Source organism: Lolium perenne, chromosome 6, assembly GCF_019359855.2.
Source record: "Lolium perenne isolate Kyuss_39 chromosome 6, Kyuss_2.0, whole genome shotgun sequence".
Classification (NCBI taxonomy): Eukaryota; Viridiplantae; Streptophyta; class Magnoliopsida; order Poales; family Poaceae; genus Lolium; species Lolium perenne.
This window is the reverse complement of record NC_067249.2, coordinates 20093905-20119730: the sequence shown is the minus strand read 5'-3', so window position 1 is coordinate 20119730 and position 25826 is coordinate 20093905. Positions and strand designations below refer to the sequence as shown.

The 25826-nt window shown below is 41.8% G+C and overlaps 1 protein-coding gene across 3 annotated transcripts; it reads left to right on the top strand.

Annotated features, from left to right (window-relative positions):
* Positions 1 to 12203: 12203 nt before the first annotated feature.
* On the top strand, positions 12204 to 17872 carry LOC127308700 (disease resistance protein RGA5-like). 3 transcript variants are annotated; one of them, XM_051339595.2, is made up of 5 exons: positions 12204 to 12443; positions 12529 to 12753; positions 13778 to 14629; positions 15098 to 17096; positions 17534 to 17872. In XM_051339595.2, exons 3-4 carry the CDS (start codon positions 13839 to 13841, stop codon positions 17022 to 17024), a joined length of 2718 nt encoding a protein of 905 aa, XP_051195555.1. In that variant the 5' UTR covers positions 12204 to 12443; positions 12529 to 12753; positions 13778 to 13838; the 3' UTR covers positions 17025 to 17096; positions 17534 to 17872. The 3 variants fall into 3 exon arrangements, with proteins under 3 accessions (XP_051195555.1, XP_071677553.1, XP_051195556.1); XM_071821452.1 differs by having other exon boundaries at positions 12529 to 13463; XM_051339596.2 differs by lacking the exon at positions 12529 to 12753.
* Positions 17873 to 25826: the final 7954 nt, after the last annotated feature.

The following is a 25826-nucleotide window of genomic DNA, read 5'->3' as shown; positions in this document are numbered from 1 at the left end:
GGGTCCGCCGAAATCTATAGCTAGCCCATGTATATCCGTCTGTATTGATATGGTATGTGTACCTCGCGTAAGAAAAAAAAAAGTCACGTGACCAGTTAATGATCTCATCCGCCTAAGTACCGCCCCACGGGCATGTACAAGGTTGTACGGACGGTGGACCTACACTAAAATTACGATCGTGCCCCCGCTTACGAACATGTATGAAAATATATTCACCGTTGTTGTGTTTGACGCGCCCTTCGAGGGAAGGAGCACCAGAACAGAAGTGGGAGTGAAAATGTAGCACTTGTGAGAGCCAAATGAGTTTCACGGCAAAGCGCCTGTGCTCTTCCTTGGCTAGTGTGTGCGTGTGTTGGGTACTTGGGTTTGTGTGAGAGAGATACAAGAGAGATTAGAGAGAAGAAGAGGGAGCTGCAAGTGGCAGCTCTAATAAAGCTTCGTTCCACTTCCACACCATTATGGTGCCACCGACATTTTCAGGTTGGATGAGCATGCAAAAATGGCAGGGGAGGCGTTCCCAGGACGATGGGCGGCCAGGTCCACACGCCCATGGAGGAAGCCTAGACCAGCATTTAGAAATCCCACGCTGTTGCCTGCGCGTTGTCGGCGCTGTCGTCGGAGAAGAAGGGCAGGATGTTGGAGGGTTTTGGAGTCCTATGCAAACTTGACCGGCGCAACTGTAAAAAATCTGGCTTAGATGAAACCATAAATGCTGAAATTGGGGAATTTGTAACCTACTTTCGCTATCCAGCTGGGTGAGGGAGTCATCGGCACAGGCGGAGCAAAGAATGGCGGTCGCGGTCGCCACCTACCAGTGTCTACTCTACTGGAAGATCTCCGGTCGTTATTAATGGTGTCACGTGTTACAATCGAGATGCACAATAAACGAAGAACGAAAAGTAAAACACTGCAGGGGACACGAGATTTTAACGTGGAAAACCCTTGCAACACACAAGGGAAAAACCACGGGCGCCAGCCAACAAAACTTCACTATTTCGGTGGTGTTTACAAACGCCGTGGGTGTACAATGATGCGATGAAACCCTAGCGGCGGCTTACAGGGAATATATATAGACGGTGGCCTCGCTCCGCTCGTCAGAAGTTAGCCTCCCTTTAGTATATGAATTTGGATCACAATATAACAAACTCCACCTTGAGACAAATTCCATGTAGCATGAACTTCAACAATCACCTGAATCAACAAAGAAAACACTTGCTGGCGCCAATAGCCACTTGGGCTAAACAGTTATACCAACCAAGCTTGAGCAAAGCTCAAACTTGGACACTGGAACAGGCTTAGTCATCATATCAGCAGGATTATCATGAGTACTTATCTTGCATACCTTCACTTTACCTTTTGCAACCACATCTCTGATTGCGTGGTACTTAATATCAATGTGCTTTGTCCTCTCATGGAACATCTGATCTTTAGTAAGATAAATAGCACTTTGACTGTCACTGAACAACTTAATGCAAGAATTATCTCCACAAAGCTCAGCATATAAACCTTTCAGCCAAACATCCACTTTACCTGCCTCAGCAATAGCTATGTACTCAGCCTCAGTAGTAGATTGTGCAACAGCATCCTGCAAAGTAGCCTTCCAGCTAACAGCACATCCACATCCACCAACAGTAAACATATAACCTGTGAGGGACCTTCTCTTATCCAAATCGCCAGCATAATCTGAATCCACATATCCGGCGAGCCCCTCACCAATCCTGCCAAACCTCAAGCAAGCTTTTGATGTGCCGCGAAGGTACCTGAAAATCCACTGAACAACTTTCCAATGTTCTTTACCAGGATTAGCCATGTATCGACTGACCAAACTCATAGCATATGACAGATCAGGACGTGAACAAACCATGACATACATCAAGGAACCAACAACACTAGAATAGAAAACTCGAGACATGTACTCAATATCATCTTCAGAGCTAGGACATTGCAAAGCTGACAACTTGAAATGAGAAGCAATAGGAGTAGTAACTGACTTTGCATCATGCATATTAAAACGATGAAGAACTTTCTCAATGTACTTTTCCTGACTAAGAAACAACAAACTAGACTTTCTGTCCCTTTTAATTTCCATGCCTAGTATTTTCTTAGCAGGACCAAGATCCTTCATCTCAAACTCACTACTTAATTGATTCTTTAAAGTAGTGATCTCTTTCATGCTCTTGGCAGCAATCAACATATCATCAACATATAGCAGCAAATAAATAGGTGATCCATTAACAAACTTGATATACACACAACTATCATACTGAGATCTCTCAAAACCATGTGTAAGCATAAATGAATCAAACCTTTTATACCAGCACGTCGTGGCGATTGTTTCAGACCATAAAGGGACCTCTTTAATTTGCAAACAAGATCCTCCTTACCAGGCACAACATAACCTTCAGGTTGGTCCATATATATCTCCTCCTCCAACTCACCATGCAGAAAAGCAGTCTTTACATCTAGCTGCTCAAGCTCAAGATCATGCATAGCAACAATACCAAAGAAAACACGAATAGAACTATGCTTCACAACCGGGGAGAATACATCATTATAATCAACACCTGGAATTTGACTGAAACCTTTTGCTACTAACCTTGCCTTAAACCGTGGAGGCTCATTAGGAGATAAACCTTCCTTTCTTTTAAATATCCACTTGCAGCGGACAGCCTTCTTTTGTTTAGGCAAGTGCACAACATCCCATATGCCATTCTTCTCAAGCGATTGCATCTCTTCTTGCATCGCACCTACCCACTTCTCTTTATCAACCGAAGCAATAGCTTCCGTATATGTAGCTGGTTCAATCTCATGCTCCACCTGTTCAGCACAACTCAAAGCATAATCAACAATATCACATTCTTGAATTAATCGGGTAGGAGGTGTAATATTTCTCTTAGGACGGTCAGCAGCAATAGACCGTCCTTGTCGCTGAACAAAAAGTGGTGAAGGTGGAACATCATTATCATCATTGTTGGTTTCAGGAACCACATTTTCATTCTCATTTGCGTGCTCCACCTGCACGCCAATTCTGTGCTGCTCATCATCAGAAACATCAGGAGAATCAATAGCATCAGAAATATCAGTAGACGGACTATCATTAAACATAACCGCCTCATTAAAAACGACATTCCTGCTCAACACAATTTTCTTAGTTTCAGGATTCCATAATCTATATGCCTTAACTCCTAAACCATAACCAAGGAAGATGCACTTAACAGCCCTTGGCTCCAACTTTCCATTATCAACATGAGCGTAAGCAGTGCAACCAAAAACTCTCAAATCTGAATAATCAGCAGGCGAACCAGACCATACCTCAATTGGAGTTTTCTTATCAAGTGGAACAGAAGGTGACATGTTGATGAGATAACATGCGGTGGAGGCTGCTTCAGCCCAAAAACTTCTATGCATCTGTGCATTAGACAACATGCAGCGAGCCCTCGAAATAATGGTCATGTTCATGCGTTCAGCCACGCCATTCTGTTGAGGGGTGTACGGAATGGTATGATGTCTTACCATCCCATCATTGCTGCAAAACTCATCAAATTCATTTGAACAAAATTCCATACCATTGTCAGTACGGAGTATCTTAACCTTCTTTTCAGTTTAGGTTTCTACCATAACTTTTCACTTCTTAAAAGCATTAAAAACATCAGATTTATGTTTCAGGAAATATGGCCACACTTTACTTGAGTAATCATCAATAATAGTAAGCATGTAATTAGCACCACCATTAGAAGTTCTACGGGACAGACCCCAAACATCAGCGTGTACATAATCTAAAATGCCTTTGGTGGTATGAACGAAAGCATTAAATTTTACTCTTTTATGCTTACCAAAGATGCAGTGCTCACAGAACTCAAACTTACCAAAATCGCAGCCATCAATTAGCTCTCTCTTTGCCAATTCTGCCATGCCAAGCTCACTCATATGTCCAAGACGCTTATGCCAAAGGTTAGTCTTACTAGATTCATCAGAACTAACAGCAGCAGCAATACCAGGCAAAGTGCTACCTCTAAGGACATATAATTTCGCAGAATTCATATCACCAATCATAATAATGAGAGAACCTGATGATACCTTCAAAAGTTTGTTCCCACCTTTGTACTTGTACCCGTCACAATCAAGGGTACTCAAAGAGATCAAATTCCTCGCCATGGAGGGTATGTGTTTCACTCCTGTCAACTTGCGTGTCATCCCATCATGGGTCTTGATCTGAACAGAACCAATGCCAACAATGCTGCACTGGTTGTCATTCCCCACACGCACAAAATCTCCACTCTGCACAGACTCATAAGAACTGAACCAATCTTTGTTACAGCAAATATGAAACGAACATGCAGTATCAAGAATCCATTCATCATCACGTGAAACACATGCAGCCAAGACAGCTAAGCAATCTCCATCAGAATTATCACTACCATCATTACCAGCAACAACAGCAGCCTCACCCTTACCGGTGACAACGGCAGCCTTACCATTACCATCATTATTTTTCGGTTGGTAAGTTCCGTTCCTTTTCTCCTTGTTCTGCAGCTTCCAACAATCATCAATATTGTGGTTAGATTTCTTACAATACCTGCAGAACTTGTCACGTCCTTTGGACTTTGAGCGACCTCTGTCGCCCTTGCTCTTATCTCTGTTGTTGTGGTAGTAGTTGTCTCGCTGCTCAGGCCTGCCACGGACCTCTAATGCCTCCGCCTTGGAGGACGAACTTTCAGCCTGCACCATAGATTTCATTTTCTCCTTTTGTTGGAGAGCATCATAAACTTCCGCGAGAGTTAGTTTGTCGCGGCTCAATAATATGGTGTCACGAAAATTACTGAAAGAATTAGGCAGCGAGCATAAAAGAAGAAGACCTAAATCCTCATCCTCATAATTAACTTCTATAGACTGCAAATCAGAAATAATCTCTTTCCAGGAAGATAGGTGATTCATTACCGAACCTCCCTCTTGCAACTTATGCGAGAACAGCTTCATCTTCACGTGCAATCTGCCCGTGAGATCCTTGGACAAACAGATCTCCTCTAGTTTGACCCATAACTCGGCGGTGGTTTTCTCCTGCAGCACTTCCTGCAGAATATTATTGGACAGATGGAGTTGAATCAACGATAAAGCCTTACGGTCTTTCCGCTTCTCCGCATCGGTCCAGGTATCCTTCGCTTTCTCGCCGAAAGCATCGATCGCTTCATCCAGAGCTGAAGATTGGGCGAGAATCGCCCTCATCTTCACTTGCCACAAAGCAAATCTCGTGGTGTAGTCCAGCTGTGGTAGATCGAACTTCAGTGACGACATCTCGTAAACCCTAGATCCAAAGAACACGGGCTCTGATACCACTTGTTACAATCGAGATGCACAATAAACGAAGAACGAAAAGTAAAACACTGCAGGGGACACGAGATTTTAACGTGGAAAACCCTTGCAACACACAAGGGAAAAACCACGGGCGCCAGCCAGCAAAACTTCACTATTTCGGTGGTGTTTACAAACGCCGTGGGTGTACAATGATGCGATGAAACCCTAGCGGCGGCTTACAGGGAATATATATAGACGGTGGCAACGATCCGTACCGCGGGGGGTTGCCGCCCCCCGCATCCCCCGCAGGCGTCCCTGTACGGCGACGGGCCTCGCTCCGCTCGTCAGAAGTTAGCCTCCCTTTAGTATATGAATTTGGATCACAATATAACATCACGTACTTCTCAGAGATGCCAGATGTGCACAATTACACCTTACATCGCTTCGACCTTGAGAGCAAAGAGTGGAAGAAGACAATAAAAGGCCCAGAGATAACCCACAATGCGTCAAAGAGAACAAAAGGCGCCTTGTGCATTGTCCAATCGGCGATAGACTACTGCCACTCGTAGGAAAAAAAATGAACATTTCAACATATGGCTCTCAAGAGATTTAGCTAGGATCAAGCGATCAAGGGGTATGCTATTCCGGTGATCAAGGGGTATGCTATTCCGGTGGCCGCGTACACCTATAATTATTGGCCTTTAAGGCTACACTACACGAAGTAGTCAAGGTGCCTACGGCCAGAAACCATCAGCATAGGCTATTTTGGCCGTCGACATAGGCTGTGTCGACGGCCACCATCGGAATCTTACCGTCGGCACTACAAGCTCTCAACACAGGCTATTTTAGCAGTCGGCACATGCCATGGTCGTTGGCGTAGGTTGTGCCCACGACAGCCATCAGAGGTTAGCGGTAGTTTGTCAGTTTTCCAAAAAAAAGTTTTTTAAAAGAATATCATTTTTCTAAATGTTTAACAGTTTAATCTCTAAGCACGAGTAATATCAATTTTAATTACTTATTAATAGTAAAACTTCCCACTCAGTCACCCATCCTCAAACTGCTACCATCCCAGCACAATTAAATTATTTATTCCTTCCATATGAGCTTCCTGCAGAGAAAATATACTTTGCTAACAATAGTATCCTATCAATCCTATTAACCCTTGAGCCATGACATCCCACTTTGAATTTCACATAAACTATTTGACTAAACAACAATGAATAAGTAATAATAATAATCTTAAATTCAAATAACAATAAGAAATCTAAAAGCTAAAAAAACTCATGTTTCCTTTATGATTTTGAGGAGAGTAAAAAAATCGGTAAACGGCCATAGAAGGTTGAAATTTGATGTAAAAATTCATGTAGATACATAAATTCATGTAGATATATTTTCATATAAAAAATGTTTTCATCGGAGGTCATATGTAAGCAGAAAAGCCGTTTTACCGAAACATGACGTCATTTTTGCATAATATATTGAAATTCATGTTTGTTAACTTTCCTAGCAACTAGAACACATAATACATGGTAATCTCAAAGAATTTTATTTTTTTAAATTTCTAACATTTTCTTTTTTAGAAAAAACTAAAAAGGTGATTTGCTAGGGAGTGCGTGTAGCAAAAAAATTTAAAAAAAGATGTACCGAGTGCTTTGGGCTGGAGAGAAAAAAAAAGAAAAAAGAACTAGTGCCGATGGAAAAACCGTCGGCATAGGGCTAATGCCGCCACCGTCACGGCGAAATCCTCTGAGGCCACGCGTCCCTTCCAACGCCGACAGCCCCACCTATGCCGACGGTTGGTATTGGTTGTACCAACGGGTTTGGTCAACCGTCGGCACAGACGGCCCCTATGCCGACGACAATCCTATTCCGACGACCAAGCTTCTGGGCTGCTAGGCTCGGTACTTATGCCGACGGCTCCGATAAAAAGCTAACGGCACAGAACTAGCCGTTGGCACCTTGTGGCTTTCCCGTAGTGGTACACTTGATGGTGGTAAATTGTTTTTTCTATTGCACGAACAAACAAGGATGTGAACTTCGAGTCTACGACCCCCACACAGAGACATGAACGTCACTATGGAAACTAGATAAAATCGCGCAAAATATTGGTCTTTGCAGCTTGCACTTGGATCGTTTTGTCTAGGCAAGATTTAGTCCCCACCGTAGCTGAATCCACTACTCCTCGACTGTTTTTTTGCTTTGTATATTTATAGACTCCCTTTCAAGTTTTTATGATCTTCTTTACAATTTTTTTGTAGATAAACACCAGATCCATTGCCTATTGGTTATCAAATACACGAACGCCCGATGAGGTTGTTGGTTTCACTAGTCCAATGCCTTCAATTTTTGTTGGTCCCTAAGGAGCTTTGGTTAATTTGGACTGACGTCGTGAGAGATCTCGACCTAGCCCCCGGGAAGGCCTTGTTAGGCCTGGGGTCCATAGTTAGAACCTGACGCTCTACTAACATGATACAGAGATGCGGGTTTCAGCAAGGCCGAACCTATTTAAAAATATCAATGTCCCCACTTTCTTTGACCTAGCATCTTCTTCTGATTTCCTGCCCGTTTTCAATCTGTTCCTGGACAACATCCCTCTTGACTCATCTGGTGAGATCTAAGCACTTCAGATACTTCTCTTAACGAAATATTGATATCTCCGAAATACTAGCTCAATTTGATTTCATCTGGGTCCTGAAAGTTAAAAAAACACAAAATAAAGTTTTCCTGTCTTGCAAAGTTATGAATCAAATAAAAAAATCTTTCTTAAATCCTTAAAAATAAATATAAAACATAGATATAACATCATATATGTGGTAAATATATGCGACTATGTGTCAACAAACAAGAAAGTTCATGCATGCGTTTTACATGCATCATTGATTCACATGGAGGCATGATGCAGAGGTGCGTAGGCCACTAGAGGAAAGAGTGAGCGATGCATTTTATAGATGAGGAGGTAAACGGCGCGAAGATTTTGATTTCGCATTTCGAATGAAATCGGTGAACTTGCGATCAAATTATTCGCTAACGATTTTGCAGACAAAAACCGTTTGCACAGTATAGCTGACACCGTTTACGATATCTTCCCCTGCATACGATTCTCTTTGAACAAACTGTTTGCGATATTTTTTCGTGCACGTATTTGGCCGCACCATTGTTGTCCAGCTCCATCCACTTTCCATGTCCTCCGAATTAATTTCGCCTTTTTCGTTGTCTTGGTTGTTAGTAAGTTGGACGGACTGCTTCTCCTCGGCAACCGAAGGCCCCTTCTCCGCCACGTGAGACGCCTCCTCCATCTGTGGGGCCTACTCCGTCACCGGAGGGGGCTTCAATGCCATCGGAGGGGCCTGGCTCTAAACATCGACGGTGCGCCTACGAGTAATGCGCAACACACGAAAGGCGAGCGATCTTCTTGGTGCGAACCATGAAAAAGTGAATTGCGTGTGTACATTAATGGTGAGGTGTGCCAAAAATTGCGGCGGCGCGGGGCACGCCAGAGGAGGCGTAGAGGCCGGCCATGCGTTGACCAAAAGTTAGACACACGACTTTTACATATTGTACCGTTTGAGTGCCTTAGAGGCGAAGAGACGAGCAAGATTAAAATCTCGTTTAAAAATATCCAGACATGATAACGTTAGTCATAGTCGTGTGCGATGAAGGCTATATACACTGACCCTTATTTCTAAACAACCCGTTTGTGGGGAGTGGTGTTTTGGAACATGGGAGCATATGCTCCATCTATTTTGAATTTCATCTTACACATATTTTGAATTTCAAAAAAATTTAAACGAAAAATTCGCACGTACATCTTCACGTGCTACGCGCTCACAAAGTTGTTTCATAAAAAATGGACTTGTCATGTGACGTGTGTAAAAAAGAGAAAACTCAGTTCTAAAAATAATGCTTTTTACAAGATAAATTTTCTCTTTTTTACATAGACTACAAAAATTATTGATTTTTCGTTAAACTTGATGAATGCACATATATTATGAAGATGTAGATGTAGAATTTTTTGTCAAAATTTTTCGACAACTCAAAATATAATTTTTTGGTATAGGGAGCATACGCATCCGAGAGCCGAATTGAATTTCCGCCGTTTGTGAACTTTCCTAACGGCCCAGAAATGACTTCCATGTACTTTATGCCTTTGTATCGGCCCACATGGAGACCAAGCACACGATTCATGTTTTGTGGATTCAGCGTTATTCCTCACCACAGACGGAAACGGCTCTCCATGTGCCATGGGGGCCTTAATAGGCCCGATCCGTACTAAAGATCTTAATAAACTCTACACCAATGTAGTAGGTATAAGAGCATATCTAGCCACGTTCCCCAAACCGTCTCCCATAGAAATTTGGGGCGCGCCGAACGTTTGACCTCCCCAGCCGCGCGTCCCAAAGACCTTTTCAGTTCGGCGCGGCCAAATACGGTGTCCCGATCCCATCCCCGCTACACATGGGACGCTTCGAGAACGCCGGACATAACGAAAACCCGCATCGGGAGTGCCGGGTCCAATTCATTAGCGGCATAGAGGCATGAAACTTTGCCTTAATGGTGATGACTGTTTCTAGGGCGATGTAGGCGAGACGTCCCGTCGGCGATATAGGCGAGATGTCCCGTCGGTGTTGCGCCACCTCCAGGCATCGCCACCGTTCGCATTCCCGCACGTGTTCACGCGCCTTCTCCACCTCTTCCCGCGCTTGCTCCCTACCTCTCCCCGCGCCGCCACTGGCTATAAAAGGCAGCCCCCGCTCACCATCGCTACAACACATCCACAACCCTAGCCACCGCCACCCTACTTTCTCTACATGCTCTCCATGGCAGGTCCTTCAACTGGACGCGGTCATGTTGCATGCTCGTCGTCGCCTGAGGAAGGACTGCTCTTGCAACAACTACTTTTCAAGTTAGTCGTCGTCATCAACGATGACCCTTTTGGCAAGAAGCTCTCGGACGCGTTCGTCGAATTTCTCGACAGCTGGGATCCGGCCAAGGGACCCTGCGGTAAGCAGGATGCAACTTATGCCAGTGGACGGTGGAGGTCTTGTTCGACGGGGAAGGCAAGTTGTACCTCCACATCGGCTAGAAGATGTTTGCCCGCGACCACAACATCGAGGTTGGCTGCTTGGCGAACTTCTTCTACGAAGGCAACGGTGAGATGAGCGTCAAGATATTTAACAAAGAGTCTTGCCGTATCCACTATCAGTCGTCTTGCACTCGATCCTTCGGCCTTCTGCCTGGATCCAAGGGTGATGGATCCTGGGGCAGGTTCAAAATGGCAGGGACTTCAACTGGTGGAGCAGGCAGAGCGGGGGGCGCATCCGCGGGAGCGACGATGACAACGACGAACAAGACTAGAGCCGCCCGGCCTCTAGTCTAGGTTTTATGTCTTATCTTGGTGTTTTTCAAGGTTTATGTATGTTCTTCGTTGTTCGTTTCAATATTTTCTTCATGTAAAAGTGACGAAGCATCTTCAAAATTGTGAATAAAGCGTTAATTTTAAATAGAAATTTGGATGGGGGTCGGGTTTGGAGGGACACGGTTGGAGACGGACGCGCCCCAAACGCGACACCAAGGTACAGCGTCCCCCAAACACTCGATCCGGTGCTCAATTCAGACGGGATTTGAGGAACACCACTGGAGATGGATCTCTTATGATCTTTATTTTACATATATAGTTTTTTTTGTTGCATATATAGTTTGTGGGCTGGCATATCGCAAGATTTAGTATATTGGGCGACCCTCTGCCTATATATATTCCTTACATTCGAATGAGTAAAGTGTCCTTATTTTTCTGTATTTTTTTTATCAAAAATTACGTCAAACATATAAGATCATGGCATCCAAGGGAGCTACTCCCTCCGTTCCAGTTCACAGGGCTTGCGCGTATCCCTAGGTTGCCTAATTGACCAACATAATATCAATTGTATAGTACATCTAAACTTTCTAATGATATATATTTTATATTATGTTAATGAAATTTATGATCTAGAAATACGTGTAAGCCCTATGAACCAGGACGGAAGTAGTATCGTAGAAGCTGCGCAAAATCTTTCGTGAAAGATGATAAAGTACTACATGTGTAAGTATTGTAGGTGCTGGCTGTAGATTGGCTAAAGATAGCATGACACATGCTTATAGATAACACTTAGCTATATTATTTAAACTTTTTTTAGGGTAGATTTTTTTTTCGAGGGTTATATTATTTAAACTTGCTCTAACTATCTACAAGTTTCGAGGGAAGAAAGATCATCATGCCGCCTAACTAATCATAAATTAACTGCTAGTTAAGCCTATTTTTTTAAAAAATTATTGGGAGCCCAATAAATCGGCATGGAGGAAATAAATACTCCTATTATAATATTTAGACACTCCCAATCAGAGTGATCTTCAAAAAACGTATCAATATCTTGAGAAATTAAACTCCCACGTCATTTGAAAAATTATCTTTGGTCCCGAGCTCCACTATTCCCTTTACTTTAAAATTTCAAAAGTCATGTTTAGATCCTTAAAAAATCACTTTTTTCTGTGTATCCTAACAGCATGTAAACTTGCAATGCTGATTTTTTAAATTTCTTTTAACTACACAAAATAAAAAAATATGATAAATTTCGGAGTTTTTAAAATATACACCTTTCACTATATTTAAGTCAATACATTTATATTAAATCTGATAAATTTGGAGTTTTAAAAATAAACACCTTTCACTATTTTTAAATGAATACATTTGATTTTGTGTAGCTTAAAATGTAAAGTATTTTAAAATTAGATTTTAGGTGTTTGTTCGACGCATCATTGGGTACATCTAAAATTATTCTGTTGCAATTTTGTAGAACTCATAAAAATATTTTTTGAATTTAAAAGTAAAAGGAGCAGAGCCCGGGGTTCAGAAATCCAAACGTGGTACAGTGTATGACCGAAGAAATCGTCCTCGTTCTCTTCCACCTTCCCGAATTTCCCCTTTCTCTCATGGCACCCGCAAAATTCGTCAGTGACGTTCCCGCGGCGGCGAGCAACGCCCAACCTGCGGCCCGCAGCGAGCGGTGGCGGGTGGCGGCGGTTCAAGAGGCTACATCGGCGGCTGGTGTGGCGATCTCAGATCCAGCGGCGGTTTCTGAGCAGCCACGGACGCTACGAGTGGCGACGGCGCCAAGGTGAGCACTGCTCAGCACGAAGGCCATCAGTATGCATTTGGGCTTTGTATAATAATTATTGTCATTGGTTCGCATCGACAAACAGCTCCAGCGCGTTGAATCGATTCGAAGCCCTCTACCTGCTCAATCAATGTACGATGGTGATGCACGATGCTGTCTGGCTTTCCGATGATTGTTTATTGGTGTAAGCGAGGATTTGGACGATTCACCCGAGTTTATTAGCAAAAATGAATGTGCACTGCAACCTCTTTTAACAATAGGTGCCGTTAATCCAGAGGACAGCCAAAGTTAATTAACAAAATGCCAAGAGGTAAGATGAGAAGCCCCTTTACAATCTTCCCCAGACAGTCAGTTGTTGGTCTTAGCGTGATCTAGGTGTCAATCCTGTTAAAAATCTCCGCTAATACCAAGTCTAACTGTAACCTAGGATCTTTAAAAATAATCAATTAGCTTATAGTCATCGCAGTGCGATGATGGCAGGCCATGGCCGGCTATTGCCAAGGCATTAGACTACTCATAGTGGGAGTAACATAGGTAGTAACATCACATATTTCAAGACATTTTGGTGACATGGCATGATAATAAATGATGAAAGAGAGTGAGGTGGTAACTAGCTATGTTACCATAACATCACACTTTTCAAGGCAACATGAGTCTACAACATAATAAATATTAGTTTGCATGACACCACACATATGTTACTCTCCACTATGAAGGTAGTAACATAGAGTAGTAACATGTGCATGTTACTACTCTATGTTACTCCCCACTATGACTAGTCTTACGGTTAACTCAGATGACGTGGCAAGCTGAGGAATCGAGGCAAATAGTTTGTGGAAGCTGTCTATTTAGTTATGATACTAGGCTACTGCCGGCTTTCTTTTGCCGTCTTCTCCTGCAGTACAGTGCAGTTTCTTCTTTCAGACACGGCTTGTCCACCTTTAGTTGCGCCCTCGTCACCGGCTGGCCTCAGCTCGTCCGCATGTATCTTCTCCGTTGAGCACCTGATCTAGTTTCAAGGTAAATCTCTCCAAGCTGGTGATCAGCTTTTCTCCGTAGTTATGAAGCAGGAAACTAAATAAGAAGTAGAAACCAATCAATCCAATATACGGATACCGGCTAGCTTGTGCTGTTCATCCATTAGAAGCATTCCTTTCCTACGATTTCACAACATGCTATTGAGAGCGTAGCTACTACTCGAATTAACTACCATGCTAGCTTAGTGCAAAAGCCAGAAGTGCAATCTACAACTCCAATTTTACTTTCCGAAAATTATTTAACATGCTAGCTAGCTAGGTATCTACAACTCACAGGTTTTGACATATATGCTGCAGGAGCATAACTAACTAGAGAGATCAAGTTAAAACTGAAAGTGAGCCATAACGAGCTAACTAGATGGCAACCCGAATAATGGTGAGCGCTTCTACTGGCGCTATGAATGCTCTCCTTGGTAAGTTGGGCACCCTCATGGGAGAGGAGTTCAGTAAGCTGAAGAACCTACGGAAAGAAGTGAAGTTCATCAGCGATGAGCTCGGGAGTATGAAGGGTACTCTAGAGATGCTTGGAGATGTGGACAACCTGGATCCACAAACCGAGAGATGGAGAGACACACTGAGGGAGATGTCGTACGATATTGAAGACATCATCGATGACTTCATGCACCACATTGGGGAGAAAAGTAAAAATCGCTGGTTTGCTCGAAAGATAGCTCGACTCCTCAAAGAGTTTAGAGCCCGCTATCGGATTGCCAGTCGGATCAAGGAAATCAAGGCACTTGTGCTTGAGACAAGTGCACGACGCCAAAGGTACAAGTTTGATATTCCCTCGTCAAGTGATGTGTCCATTGACCCACGACTAGCCACACTCTATGAAAATGCAGCTAACCTTGTTGGCGTCCAAGCACCAATGCATGAAATTATCAGTTGGGTGAATGACAAGGAGAAGCAGTTGAAGGTAGCATCAGTAGTGGGATTTGGAGGTCTGGGTAAAACAACACTTGTCAATGAGGTATATCGCAGTCTCAAGGGTGATTTTGACTGTCGTGCATTTGTCTCGGTGTCTCAAAAACCAGATATTACAAAACTTATCCATAGTTTACTATCAGAACTCAGGAGTGAAACATCTTCTCAAATTTGCGAGTTCAGTGTTCTTCTTAACACACTCAGAGAATATCTACGACATAAGAGGTACTGACTTTACTTTGTGTATTGTTGATTGTGTATGTCTTTCTCGAAAACACAAATTTAGCGTTGTCAGCTTCTAGGTCCATATTTTATTGCTATTCCAAGTTTCCAACAAGAAACGCAAACAAACAAGGTGCATGCAAAATGTGCATGAATAGCAATTTTTATCTCTGCTCCCACCTGATAAGACTATTTTTAACTATAATCGTCCGCAACCTGGAAGTCTCGGTTTCAAAATAAATGTCCACTAAAGAAATCTAAATTCTTATTAGTGTCAAGTTTTCACTCGACAGTCGTGCATATATGAAGTCGAGAGATTAAGTGGATGTAGCATTTTACTTGCGATGGGAATGCATGGTACTTTTAATTAAATTTTCTTTGTGTATAAAGTTTTCTTGCCTTTGAATATTTTGGGGTGTGGACAGTTATAGTCAAACAAAGAGTGTTTGAATAAGTTATGCTATTTGACAGGTACTTGATTATAATTGATGATATATGGAATGCAGACGTATGGCGTGTCATTAAATGTTTTTTTCCAGAAAATGGCCTTGGCAGCAGAGTAATAGCAACTACAAGAATTCAGGATGTGGCCAAGGCATGTTCTTCCCACCATCGTGATTACATTTTAAACATGAAGCCCCTTAGCAATGAAGACTCAAGAAGATTATTTTTCAGTAGGATATTTGGCTTGGAAGAAGCTTGCCCTCACCATCTCAGACACATTTCACTTGAAATCCTCAAAAAGTGTGGCGGTTTACCTCTTGCAATCATTAGTATATCTAGCATGCTAGCCAGTGAAGGTACTCAGCAAAAAGAAAGGTGGGAGCATGTGCGTGACTCTTTGAGCTCAGGAACAAATCTCACCTTGGATGGGGTGAGGCAGATCTTGAAGCTCAGCTACATAGATCTTCCTTGTCATCTCAAGACATGCTTGTTGTATCTTGGTATGTATCCAGAGGACTACACAATAGAGAGGTCTAATCTAGAACGTCAATGGATAGCTGAAGGATTTATCACTGAAGAAAATGGACAAGATGGTGCAGAGGCTGCAAAAAAATATTTCAATGAGATGGTCAATAGGAGCCTTATTCAACCCGTAGAATTTGACAGTAAAGGGTCAGTGACACGATGCAGAGTACATGATATGATGCTTGATCTTATCTTGCATAAGTCTAAGAAAGAGAATTTTTTGACTATAATTGATGACCCACAAGCCATTACGGTAATGGATTACAAGCCCCGTCGTCTGTCTATCCGCTTAGATGTTGGAAGTAACGGTCGAACAATATTACCAAGGAACATCAGTATGTCACATGTTCGAACCGTTATGTTCTTTGGGAGGTCTCAGAACACACCTCCCCTGTCAGAGTTCAAGTTCCTCCGAGTTCTTTTTTTTGACCTCGACCATGCTACAGTTGACCTCATCGGACTGTGTAAATTGTATCAGCTGAGGTATTTATGGATAAGTTGTTTTTGTTCATACCAGCTGCCGACACAAATTAGAGTGCTACAACAGTTACAAACACTTGATCTGGTCAGCTGTTCTAGTGTTCCATCAGATATAGTTTATCTAGCAGGTTTGGTCCATTTGAATGTTGATACATGGCTGCCTAATGGGATTGGTAACATGAAATCCCTGCAACATCTATGTAGATTTGATATTTTGGTGAACTCCCTATATAACATTAGGAGCCTCAGAGAGCTGACCAATCTGAGATATCTAATTATTTCATGTGACTATTATGCTGAGGACATGGACAGCCGCATGGATGCTCTACGCTCTTCTTTGGAAAGTCTTTGTAGCCTTCAGTGCCTGTTTATCAGTCTCACGGGGTTCATAGATGGCTTGGTGCCCTTGTTTCCTCCCTTGGCTCCTTACCGCCTTGAGCGACTAATTGTGTCATGGAAGTGCCGTTTTTCCAGGGTCCCTAGGTGGATGGGAGAACTCTGTAACCTCCGTGAGTTACAATGCACATTTTGTGAGCTGCTAAATGATGGTGTTGGTATCCTAGCGGAGTTGCTTTTTCTCACTGACCTTGATTTGAAAGTAGGAAGGTCCATTAGAGAACCTATTATCATATCTGGGGAAGGAGCATTCCCTGCACTAAAGCGTTTTAAACTCCGGTTAAGCAGGGCCTCGTACCTGACCTTCCAAGCTGGTGCAATGCCCAAACTCGAGATGCTGAAGTTAATGTTCAATGCTCATGCACCAGAGCAGAACAGGATCGCCCCTACCGGCATCGAGCACTTGTTAGCACTTGAAGAATTGCACGCAGAAATTGATTGTGACGGTATTAGGGAGTCCGAAAAGTCAAGCGTAGAATCTGGATTGATGAGTGCTATCAACATGCATCGAAACCGTCCTCGTGTTATAATCGATCTTTGGGACAACAATTGAGATTTTTTTCAAGGATCACAATTGAGATTCTTTCATGGCTAATTGCTCCTTCGGCTCGGCAGCAAGCAGCTGGTATGTGCAAATTTCTACCTCCACTCTCCCAGTCTTGATAAATTCTCTCGAGTTGTCTGTCTGCTGGTTTGTTTCTTAACGGGTAAAGCTCCTCAAGCTTGGTAGTACCATTTATTGCTTCGGTACCTAGTTTTCCCCCTTGCACTAGCAAAGGCTTACGTAGAAACTCCAAGTTTTTATGAATTGTTATAAATGCCCATTTCAAAAGTGGAGATGTTCCAGTAGTAGCAAAAAACTGATTTCTGATGCCATTTCTGTGAGAATTTCTCGGTGGTGCAAAATTCGTGCAACTGTTCCTCTCGTCCAGCTTGTGTAATGTGTCCCTAGCCATGATCTCAGTGGATTTCCTTATTTTCTGCTAGACATTGTGGCGATGTAAGATTAACCCCTAGAAATGAAATAGTAGTACCTAATAGCTGGTCTGAACTCCTACGCAGGCCTAATTTTTAGGGAACTGGTAACCATTTTCAGTGGGCGGCGGCATTGTTTTTCAGAAAAAGGAATGGATTCAACATCTGTCATTTGGGATAACACGTTTCAGAAGATCAAAGCAATACCGCAGGAAGATGTCTCTCACAAGTCACATGTATATCACCGTAGATGGAGAAGGACTGCTGTTCTTGCCTGCTGGAAGATTGAGCTACGGATTAGCTCCATGCGACCTTATTTTATTGAATTGTTTCTTCTCCTTATCGAATTTAGACGGTGATAATACTCTTACTTATGATTGTAATAAGGCTTGGTGATGGGCATGAGTTTGAACTCTTAACTCTGAACCCAACGAGCTTAACTGACAGAACTAACGGTCGTTGTCCTCAGATCGGTCAACCAAAATCCTGACGGAGGCCACGACATGTGGCTGATCAACGTGGGCGACGCCGTTTTCAACGTTCACAGTCGCTGTTAGTGTTACTAGGAAGTGGAAGTGGTAGCGCGGCGACACGCCGCATCCGTAGAGCTATCATTAGGTAATCAATAAAATAATGTATTAATATTTTTCCGGAATAAAAGAGAGGAAAACTGGTGGACTATTTCAAAAGTAGTAGTATTTTTACGGGTAAAAGACGCAATGAACGACATATCAATTGTTTTTGAAGTACTACAAAAGGTACTATTGGCGAAACGGTTTAACACTTTTTCCCCATCCAAGTACTGAAGAAACACCCCATCGAAGCAAAGCACTCTAGTCCCGATAGCGAGCCAATCAGAAAAAAGAAGATATTGATATTTTATCAAATAAGAGAGGAAAGGAATAATGGAGCATTTTTATGACTTTACTGTGTACGTGGGGATTTTTCTCAAATAAAGGAGTCGATGAATAGTGGAGCATATTTTCGACACCACGGGCGATCATAAGTCGATCAACAAAAAAAGGTAAATATATTTCTCCCAAACAAAATAGGCGATGAGTAATGCAGGATTGTCTTGTCCCGATCGTGAAGTGATCAACATGATAAAAGATGTGGCGGATAGGCATGGGGTGACTAGGATGCGACGAAGAAAAGAAGATAGTTGTAGTGTAGCGGCATGCCGCACCCGTAGGGCTATCATTAGGCGATCAATAAAATAATGTAGCAATATTTTTCTTAATAAAAGAGGCCACAAATAATAGAAGATATTTTAGCCAAAGTCACCATAAAAGAAGCTAGTTAGAATAAAAGAGGCGAGGAACAATGCAAAAGTTTTCTTTTCAAAGTTACTGCAAAAAAGAACACAACGGGTTTACATAGGCTGATCGACTACACTGAGTGAGCACAATGCATCGCGGTTTAAAAATGTGATGGGCTATATAGCAAGTTTTTTGAAGAGTTAGCATAGAGAAGTTATTATTTTTTACCACTAAAAGAAGTGGTGGATGGTAATTTTTTCTAAGCATTGGTACAAAAGAAGATGGTAGTATTTTCTCCGGCAAAGCAGTGAAAGGAGTAAGAATATTTTTCTAAAAACACCGTAGAAGAAGGAATTAGTATATTATCCATGTTAAATGAGTGACATGCTGGTGGTATCGTAGACAAACATGATAATATTTTCCCTGATCATATGGGAACTCTTAGCTGGAAATAACTCTTATGGGTTTTATACCCGATTAGAATAATAAGAAAGAATGAATGTCCATATTGGTTGGTGAGCCTAGAGATAGGAGAATATCTCTCAATGTGATACAACCCTTTCCATTTTCGTTCAAAAAGACAGCAAATATTGGGGTACTTTTTCTTTCGTAAGTCAACGTAGAATGAAATAGTATGTTTTTTTTAAAAAAATACTCTTTTAGAGTATGCATTAGTAATTTCTCCAGATAAAACAGTCAACAAACGATAAAATTGTCTTTTTTAAAGAAGAGGTACGAAAATTAACGCCAGAGAATTAACATTCGTGTGCCATTCGTGTGCCGGAATGCCTTTGAAGAAACACTCTTAAGAAATCACTTATGTGGAGTTACCGATGAAGAATAGTTAGTATTAGATAAAGTACCGCTCCTAGGAAAATTACTATTATGTTGCTAAAGTCGGTAAACTATTGTTGGACATGAAGATTGTACCGATAAATTATTTTCGGAAAAATAGATAATTAATGATCCTTAAAAAATAATGTTAAATACTTAACATTGAAAAACTATTGTCGAAGTTGAAGATCTTGATTAACAAATTACTCCCAGAATATGTGTGCCAAATCTAAGGATTTACTCTCGGAAGTTCTCAAAAAAAAATCTCCACAAATATTATAAGGACACATTACTGTAAAAAGTAAAAAAGAAAAGCGAGCGGGTACTTTTTGTGGGGTACTGCTCACCACCACATGAAACGTACACAAATGATTGTGCTATTATGTAGCTAACATCGGTAAACTACTGTTGGGCATGAAGATTTATACTGATAAATTATTTTTGGAAAAATAGATACAAAAGTTTACACGAAGATTTATACTGATAAATTGATTTTGAAAAAATAGATACTCAACGATCCTTAAAAAATACTGCTAATAGTCAACGTTGAAAAATTACTATCGAAGTTAAATATTTTGACTAACAAATTACTGCTCGAAAATGTGCGAAAGCTAAGAATTTACTGTCACAAATTGTCAAGAAAATCGCCATAAATATTATAAGAAAACATTACGGTAAAAAGTATAAAAATAAACGAGTGGGTACTGTTCACTGCCAAGTACCCAGGAGAATGTGGTGCCTCCAAATTCTATCAACTTGTGCAAAAAGAAGGACACTTGATGGAATCAAATCCGCGCATCTACATTACAATGCTTCTGTCTACAGGATAAGATGATGCCGTGGCAAATGCTGATTGGACAAAGTTATCATCAACAGTACCCAGGTGGTTGTGGTTTCAGCAAACCGGGTTGGCTTTTATATAGTTAATTTCTATCAACTTGTGCAAAAAGAAGGACACTTGATGGAATCAAATCCGCGCATCTACATTACAATGCTTCTGTCTACAGGATAAGATGATGCCGTGGCAAATGCTGATTGGACAGAGTTATCATCAACAATACTCAGGTGGTTGTGGTTTCAGCAAACTGGGTTGGCTTTTACATAGTTAATAATTATATAATATACTGTACATCTTGATGGCTGAAATCGCTTGGAAAAAAAAATCTTGATGGCTCAAAGCGATCGCACCTTAATTCCGTTTGAGCTCGAGAGCAAAAAAATGGAAGAAGGCGATCAAAGGCTCACGCAAAATCGGTAGTACCCAAACCGGACAGCTAAATAAAGGGTAGGAGAGCGGCCGGCTAAGACAAGCAAAGCCAAGCCACACCCCTCTCTAAACCCTAGCGTCGCTGCCCGAGCGCGGCCATCGGCCGCCACCAACACCACCACACCACCCCCTCCTCTTGCAACCGCCCTAGCCGATGTCATTGGACGACCGTTGCGGAGTTCTTCTTCTCGGGGTGCTGAGAGTCTACTGATACGTCTCCAACGTATCTATAATTTCTGATGTTCCATGCTAGTTTTATGACAACACCTACATGTTTTGTTCACACTTTATATCGTTTTGATGCATTTTCCGGAACTAACCTATTAACAAGATGCCGAAGTGTCAGTTCCTGTTTTCTGCTGTTTTTGGTTTCAGAAATCCTACAAAGGAAATATTCTCGGAATTGGATGAAATCAACGCCCAGTATCTTATTTTTTCCGGAAGCTTCCAGAGCACCGAAGAGGGACCAGAGGGGAGCCAAGGAGGCCCCACACAACATGGCGGCGCAGCCAGAGGGGGGCACACCCCCCTACTGTGTGGGCCCCCCAGGGCCCTTCCGACTCCGCCTCTTCGCCTATTTAAGCCCTGGTGACCTAAAACTTTGATACGAATTGACGAAACTCCAGAAAGACTCCACGGACGCCGCCGCCATCGCGAAACTCCAATTCGGGGGACAGAATCTCTGTTCCGGCACCCTGCCGGGACGGGGAATTGCCCCCGGAGTCATCTCCATCGACATCACTGATGTCTACGGGTGCTTCTATTCTTGTAGACAGTGTTGGGCCTCCAAGAGCAGAGGTTTGTAGAACAGCAGCAAGTTTCCCTTAAGTGGATCACCCAAGGTTTATCGAACTCAGGGAGGAAGAGGTCAAAGATATCCCTCTCATGCAACCCTGCAACCACAAAGCAATAAGTCTCTTGTGTCCCCAACACACCTAATACACTTGTCAGATGTATAGGTGCACTAGTTCGGCGAAGAGATAGTGAAATACAGGTGGTATGAATATATATGAGAAATAGTAACGGCACCAGAAAATAGCTTGATGCTACAACTGGCGTGTGGTTGATGGTGGTGATATTGCAAACGATACGAGATGCGGTAAAACGATGAAACAAGCAAATGATAGCATTATTTGGAAACAAGGCCTAGGGATTATACTTTCACTAGTGGACACTCTCAACATTGATCACATAACAGAATAGATAAATGTTATACTCTACACTCTCTTGTTGGATGATGAACACCACTAATTGCGTAGGATTACACGAACCCTCAATGCCGGAGTTAACAAGCTCCACAATATTCGATATTCATGTTTAAATAATCTTAGAGTGCATGATAGATCAACACAACTACACCAAGTACTAACATAGCATGCACACTGTCACCATCACACTATGAAGGAGGCATAGATCACATCAATACTATCATAGCAATAATTAACTTCATAATCTACAAGAGATTACAATCATAACCTACGCCAAGTACTACACGATGCACACACTGTCACCATTACACCGTGCAGGAGGAATAGAGTACTTTAATAACATCACTAGAGTAGCACATAGATAAATAGTGATACAAAACTCATATGAATCTCAATCATGTAAGGCAGCTCATGAGATCATTGTATTGAAGTACATAGGAGAGATATTAACCACATAGCTACCGGTACAGCCCTTTAGCCTCGATGGAGAACTACTCCCTCCTCATGGGAGACAGCAGCGGTGATGAAGATGGCGGTGGAGATGGCAGCGGTGTCGATGGAGAAGCCTTCCGGGGGTGCCGGAACAGAGAGTCCTGTCCCCCAGATCTTGGCTTCGCGATGGCGGTGGCTCTGGATGGTTTCTCGTACCGTGGCTTTTTCGTATCGAAGATTTGCTCAGGGACCTTTATATAGGCGAAGAGGCGGAGGCGGAAGGTCGACGAGGCGGCGACACAGTAGGGCGGCGCGACCAAGGCCTGGGCCGCGCCAGCCTATCATCTGGTGGGCCTTTGGCCCCCCTCTGGCGACTCTCGGGTGTTCTGGAAGCTTCGTCCAATTCTAAGACTCTGGGCGTTGATTTCGTCCAATTCCGAGAATATTTCCTTACTAGGATTTCTGAAACCAAAAACATCAGAAAACAGGAACTGGCACTTCGGCAACTCGTCAATAGGTTAGTTCCGGAAAACGCATAAAATCATCATAAAGTGTGAACAAAACATGTAGGTATTGTCATAAAACAAGCATGGAACATCAGAAATTATAGATACGTTGGAGACGTATCAGCATCCCCAAGCTTAGTTCCTACTCGTCCCGAGTAGGTAAACGATAAAAGATAATTTCTGAAGTGACATGCTACTTACATAATCTTGATCATACTATTGTAAAGCATATGAGATGAATGAAGTGATTCAAAGCAATGGTAAATACAATGGGTAAACAACTGAATCATATAGCAAAGACTTTTCATGAATAGTACTTTCAAGACAAGCATCAATAAGTCTTGCATAAGAGTTAACTCATAAAGCAATAAATTCATAGTAGAGGTATTGAAGCAACACAAAGGAAGATTAAGTTTCAGCGGTTGCTTCCAACTTGTAACATGTATATCTCATGGATATTGTCAATGTAAAGTAATATAATAAGTGCAATATGCAAGTATGTAGGAATCAATGCACAGTTCACACAAGTGTTTGCTTCTTGAGATGGAGAGAAATAGGTGAACTGACTCAACATAAAAATAAAAGAAAGGTCCTTCGACGAGGGAAGCATCGATTGCTATATTTGTGCTAGAGCTTTGATTTTGAAAATAAGAAACAATTTTGTCAACGGTAGTAATAAAGCATATGTATCATGTAAATTATATCCTACAAGTTGCAAGCCTCATGCATAGTATACTAATAGTGCCCGCACCTTGTCCTAATTAGCTCGGATTACCTGGATTATCACTGCAATACATATGTTTTAACCAAGTGTCACAAAGGGGTACCTCTATGCCGCCTGTACAAAGGTCTGAGGAGAAAGCTCGCATTGGATTTCTCGCTTTTGATTATTCTCAACTTAGACATCCATACCGGGACAACATAGACAACAGATAATGGACTCCTCTTTAATGCATAAGCATTCAACAACAATTAATATTCTCTTATGAGATTGAGGATATTTGTCCAAAACTGAAACTTCCACCATGGATCATGGCTTTAGTTAGCGGCCCAATGTTCTTCTCTAACAATATGCATGCTCAAACCATTCAACTCATGGTAAATCATCCTTACTTCAGACAAGACAGACATGCATAGCAACTCACATGATATTCAACAAAGAGTAGTTGATGGCGTCCCCAGGAACATGGTTATCGCACAACAAGCAACTTATAAGAAATAAAATGCATAAGTACATATTCAATACCACAATAGTTTTTAGGCTATTTGTCCCATGAGCTATATATTGCAAAGGTAAAGGATAGAAATTTAAAGGTAGCACTCAAGCAATTTACTTTGGAATGGCGGAGAAATACCATGTAGTAGGTAGGTATGGTGGACACAAATGGCATAGTGTTTGGCTCAAGGATTTGGATGCATGAGAAGTAATCCCTCTCAGTACAAGGCTTAGGCTAGCAAAGTTGTTTGAAGCAAACACAAGTATGAACTAGTACAGCAAAACTTACATAAAAGACACATTGCAAGTATTATAAGACTATACATTGTCTTCCTTGTTGTTCAAACACTTTACTAGAAAATATCTAGACCTTAGAGAGACCAATCATGCAAACCAAATTTCAACCAGCTCTATGTATTTCTTCATTAATAGGTGCAAAGTATATGATGCAAGAGCTTAAACATGAGCACAACAATTGCCAAGTATCAAATTATTCAAGACATTATACCAATTACCACATGAAGCATTTTCTGTTTCCAACCATATAACAATTAACGAAGCAGTTTCAACCTTCGCCATGAACATTATGAGTAAAAGCCTAAGGACATATTTGTCCATATGCAACAGCGGAGCACGTCTCTCTCCCACACAATGAATGCTAGGATCCATTTTATTCAAACAAAACAAAAACAAAAACAAACAGACGCTCCAAGCAAAGTACATAAGATGTGATGGAATAAAAATATAGTTTCACTAGAGGAACCTGATAATGTTGTCGATGAAGAAGGGGATGCCTTGGGCATCCCCAAGCTTAGACGCTTGAGTCTTCTTGAAATATGCAGGGGTGAACCACCGGGGCATCCCCAAGCTTAGAGCTTTCACTCTCCTTCATCATATTGTATCATCTCCCTCTCTTGATCCTTGAAAACTTCCTCGACACCAAACTCAAAACAACTCATTAGAGGGTTAGTGCACAATCAAAATTCACATGTTCAGAGGTGAAATAATCATTCTTAACACTTCTGGACATTGCACAAAGCTACTGAAAGTCAATGGAATAGAAAAATCCATCAAGCATAGCAAAACAGGCAATGCGAAATAAAAGGCAGAATCTGTCAAAACAGAACAGTCCGTAAAGACGAATTTCTAAGAGGCACCAGACTTGCTCAAATGAAAATTCTCAAATTAAATGAAAGTTGCGTACATATGAGAGGATCACTCACGTAAATTGGCAGAATTTTCTGAGTTACCTACAGAGAATTAGGCCCAGATTCGTGACAGCAAGAAATCTGTTTCTGCGCAGTAATCCAAATCTAGTATGAACCTTACTATCAAAGACTTTACTTGGCAAAACAATGCAACAAAACTAAGATAAGGAGAGGTTGCTACAGTAGTAACAACTTCCAAGACACAAATATAAAACAAAATTACTGTAGTAAAAAAAACACATGGGTTATCTCCCAAGAAGTTCTTTCTTTATAGCCATTAAGATGGGCTCAGCAGTTTTAATGATGCACTCGCAAGAAATAGTATTTGAAGCAAAAGAGAGCATCAAGAGGCAAATTCAAAACACATTTAAGCCTAACATTCTTCCTATACATAGGAATCTTGTAAATAAACAAGTTATGTAGGCATAATGCAATAAGCATAGGAAAACT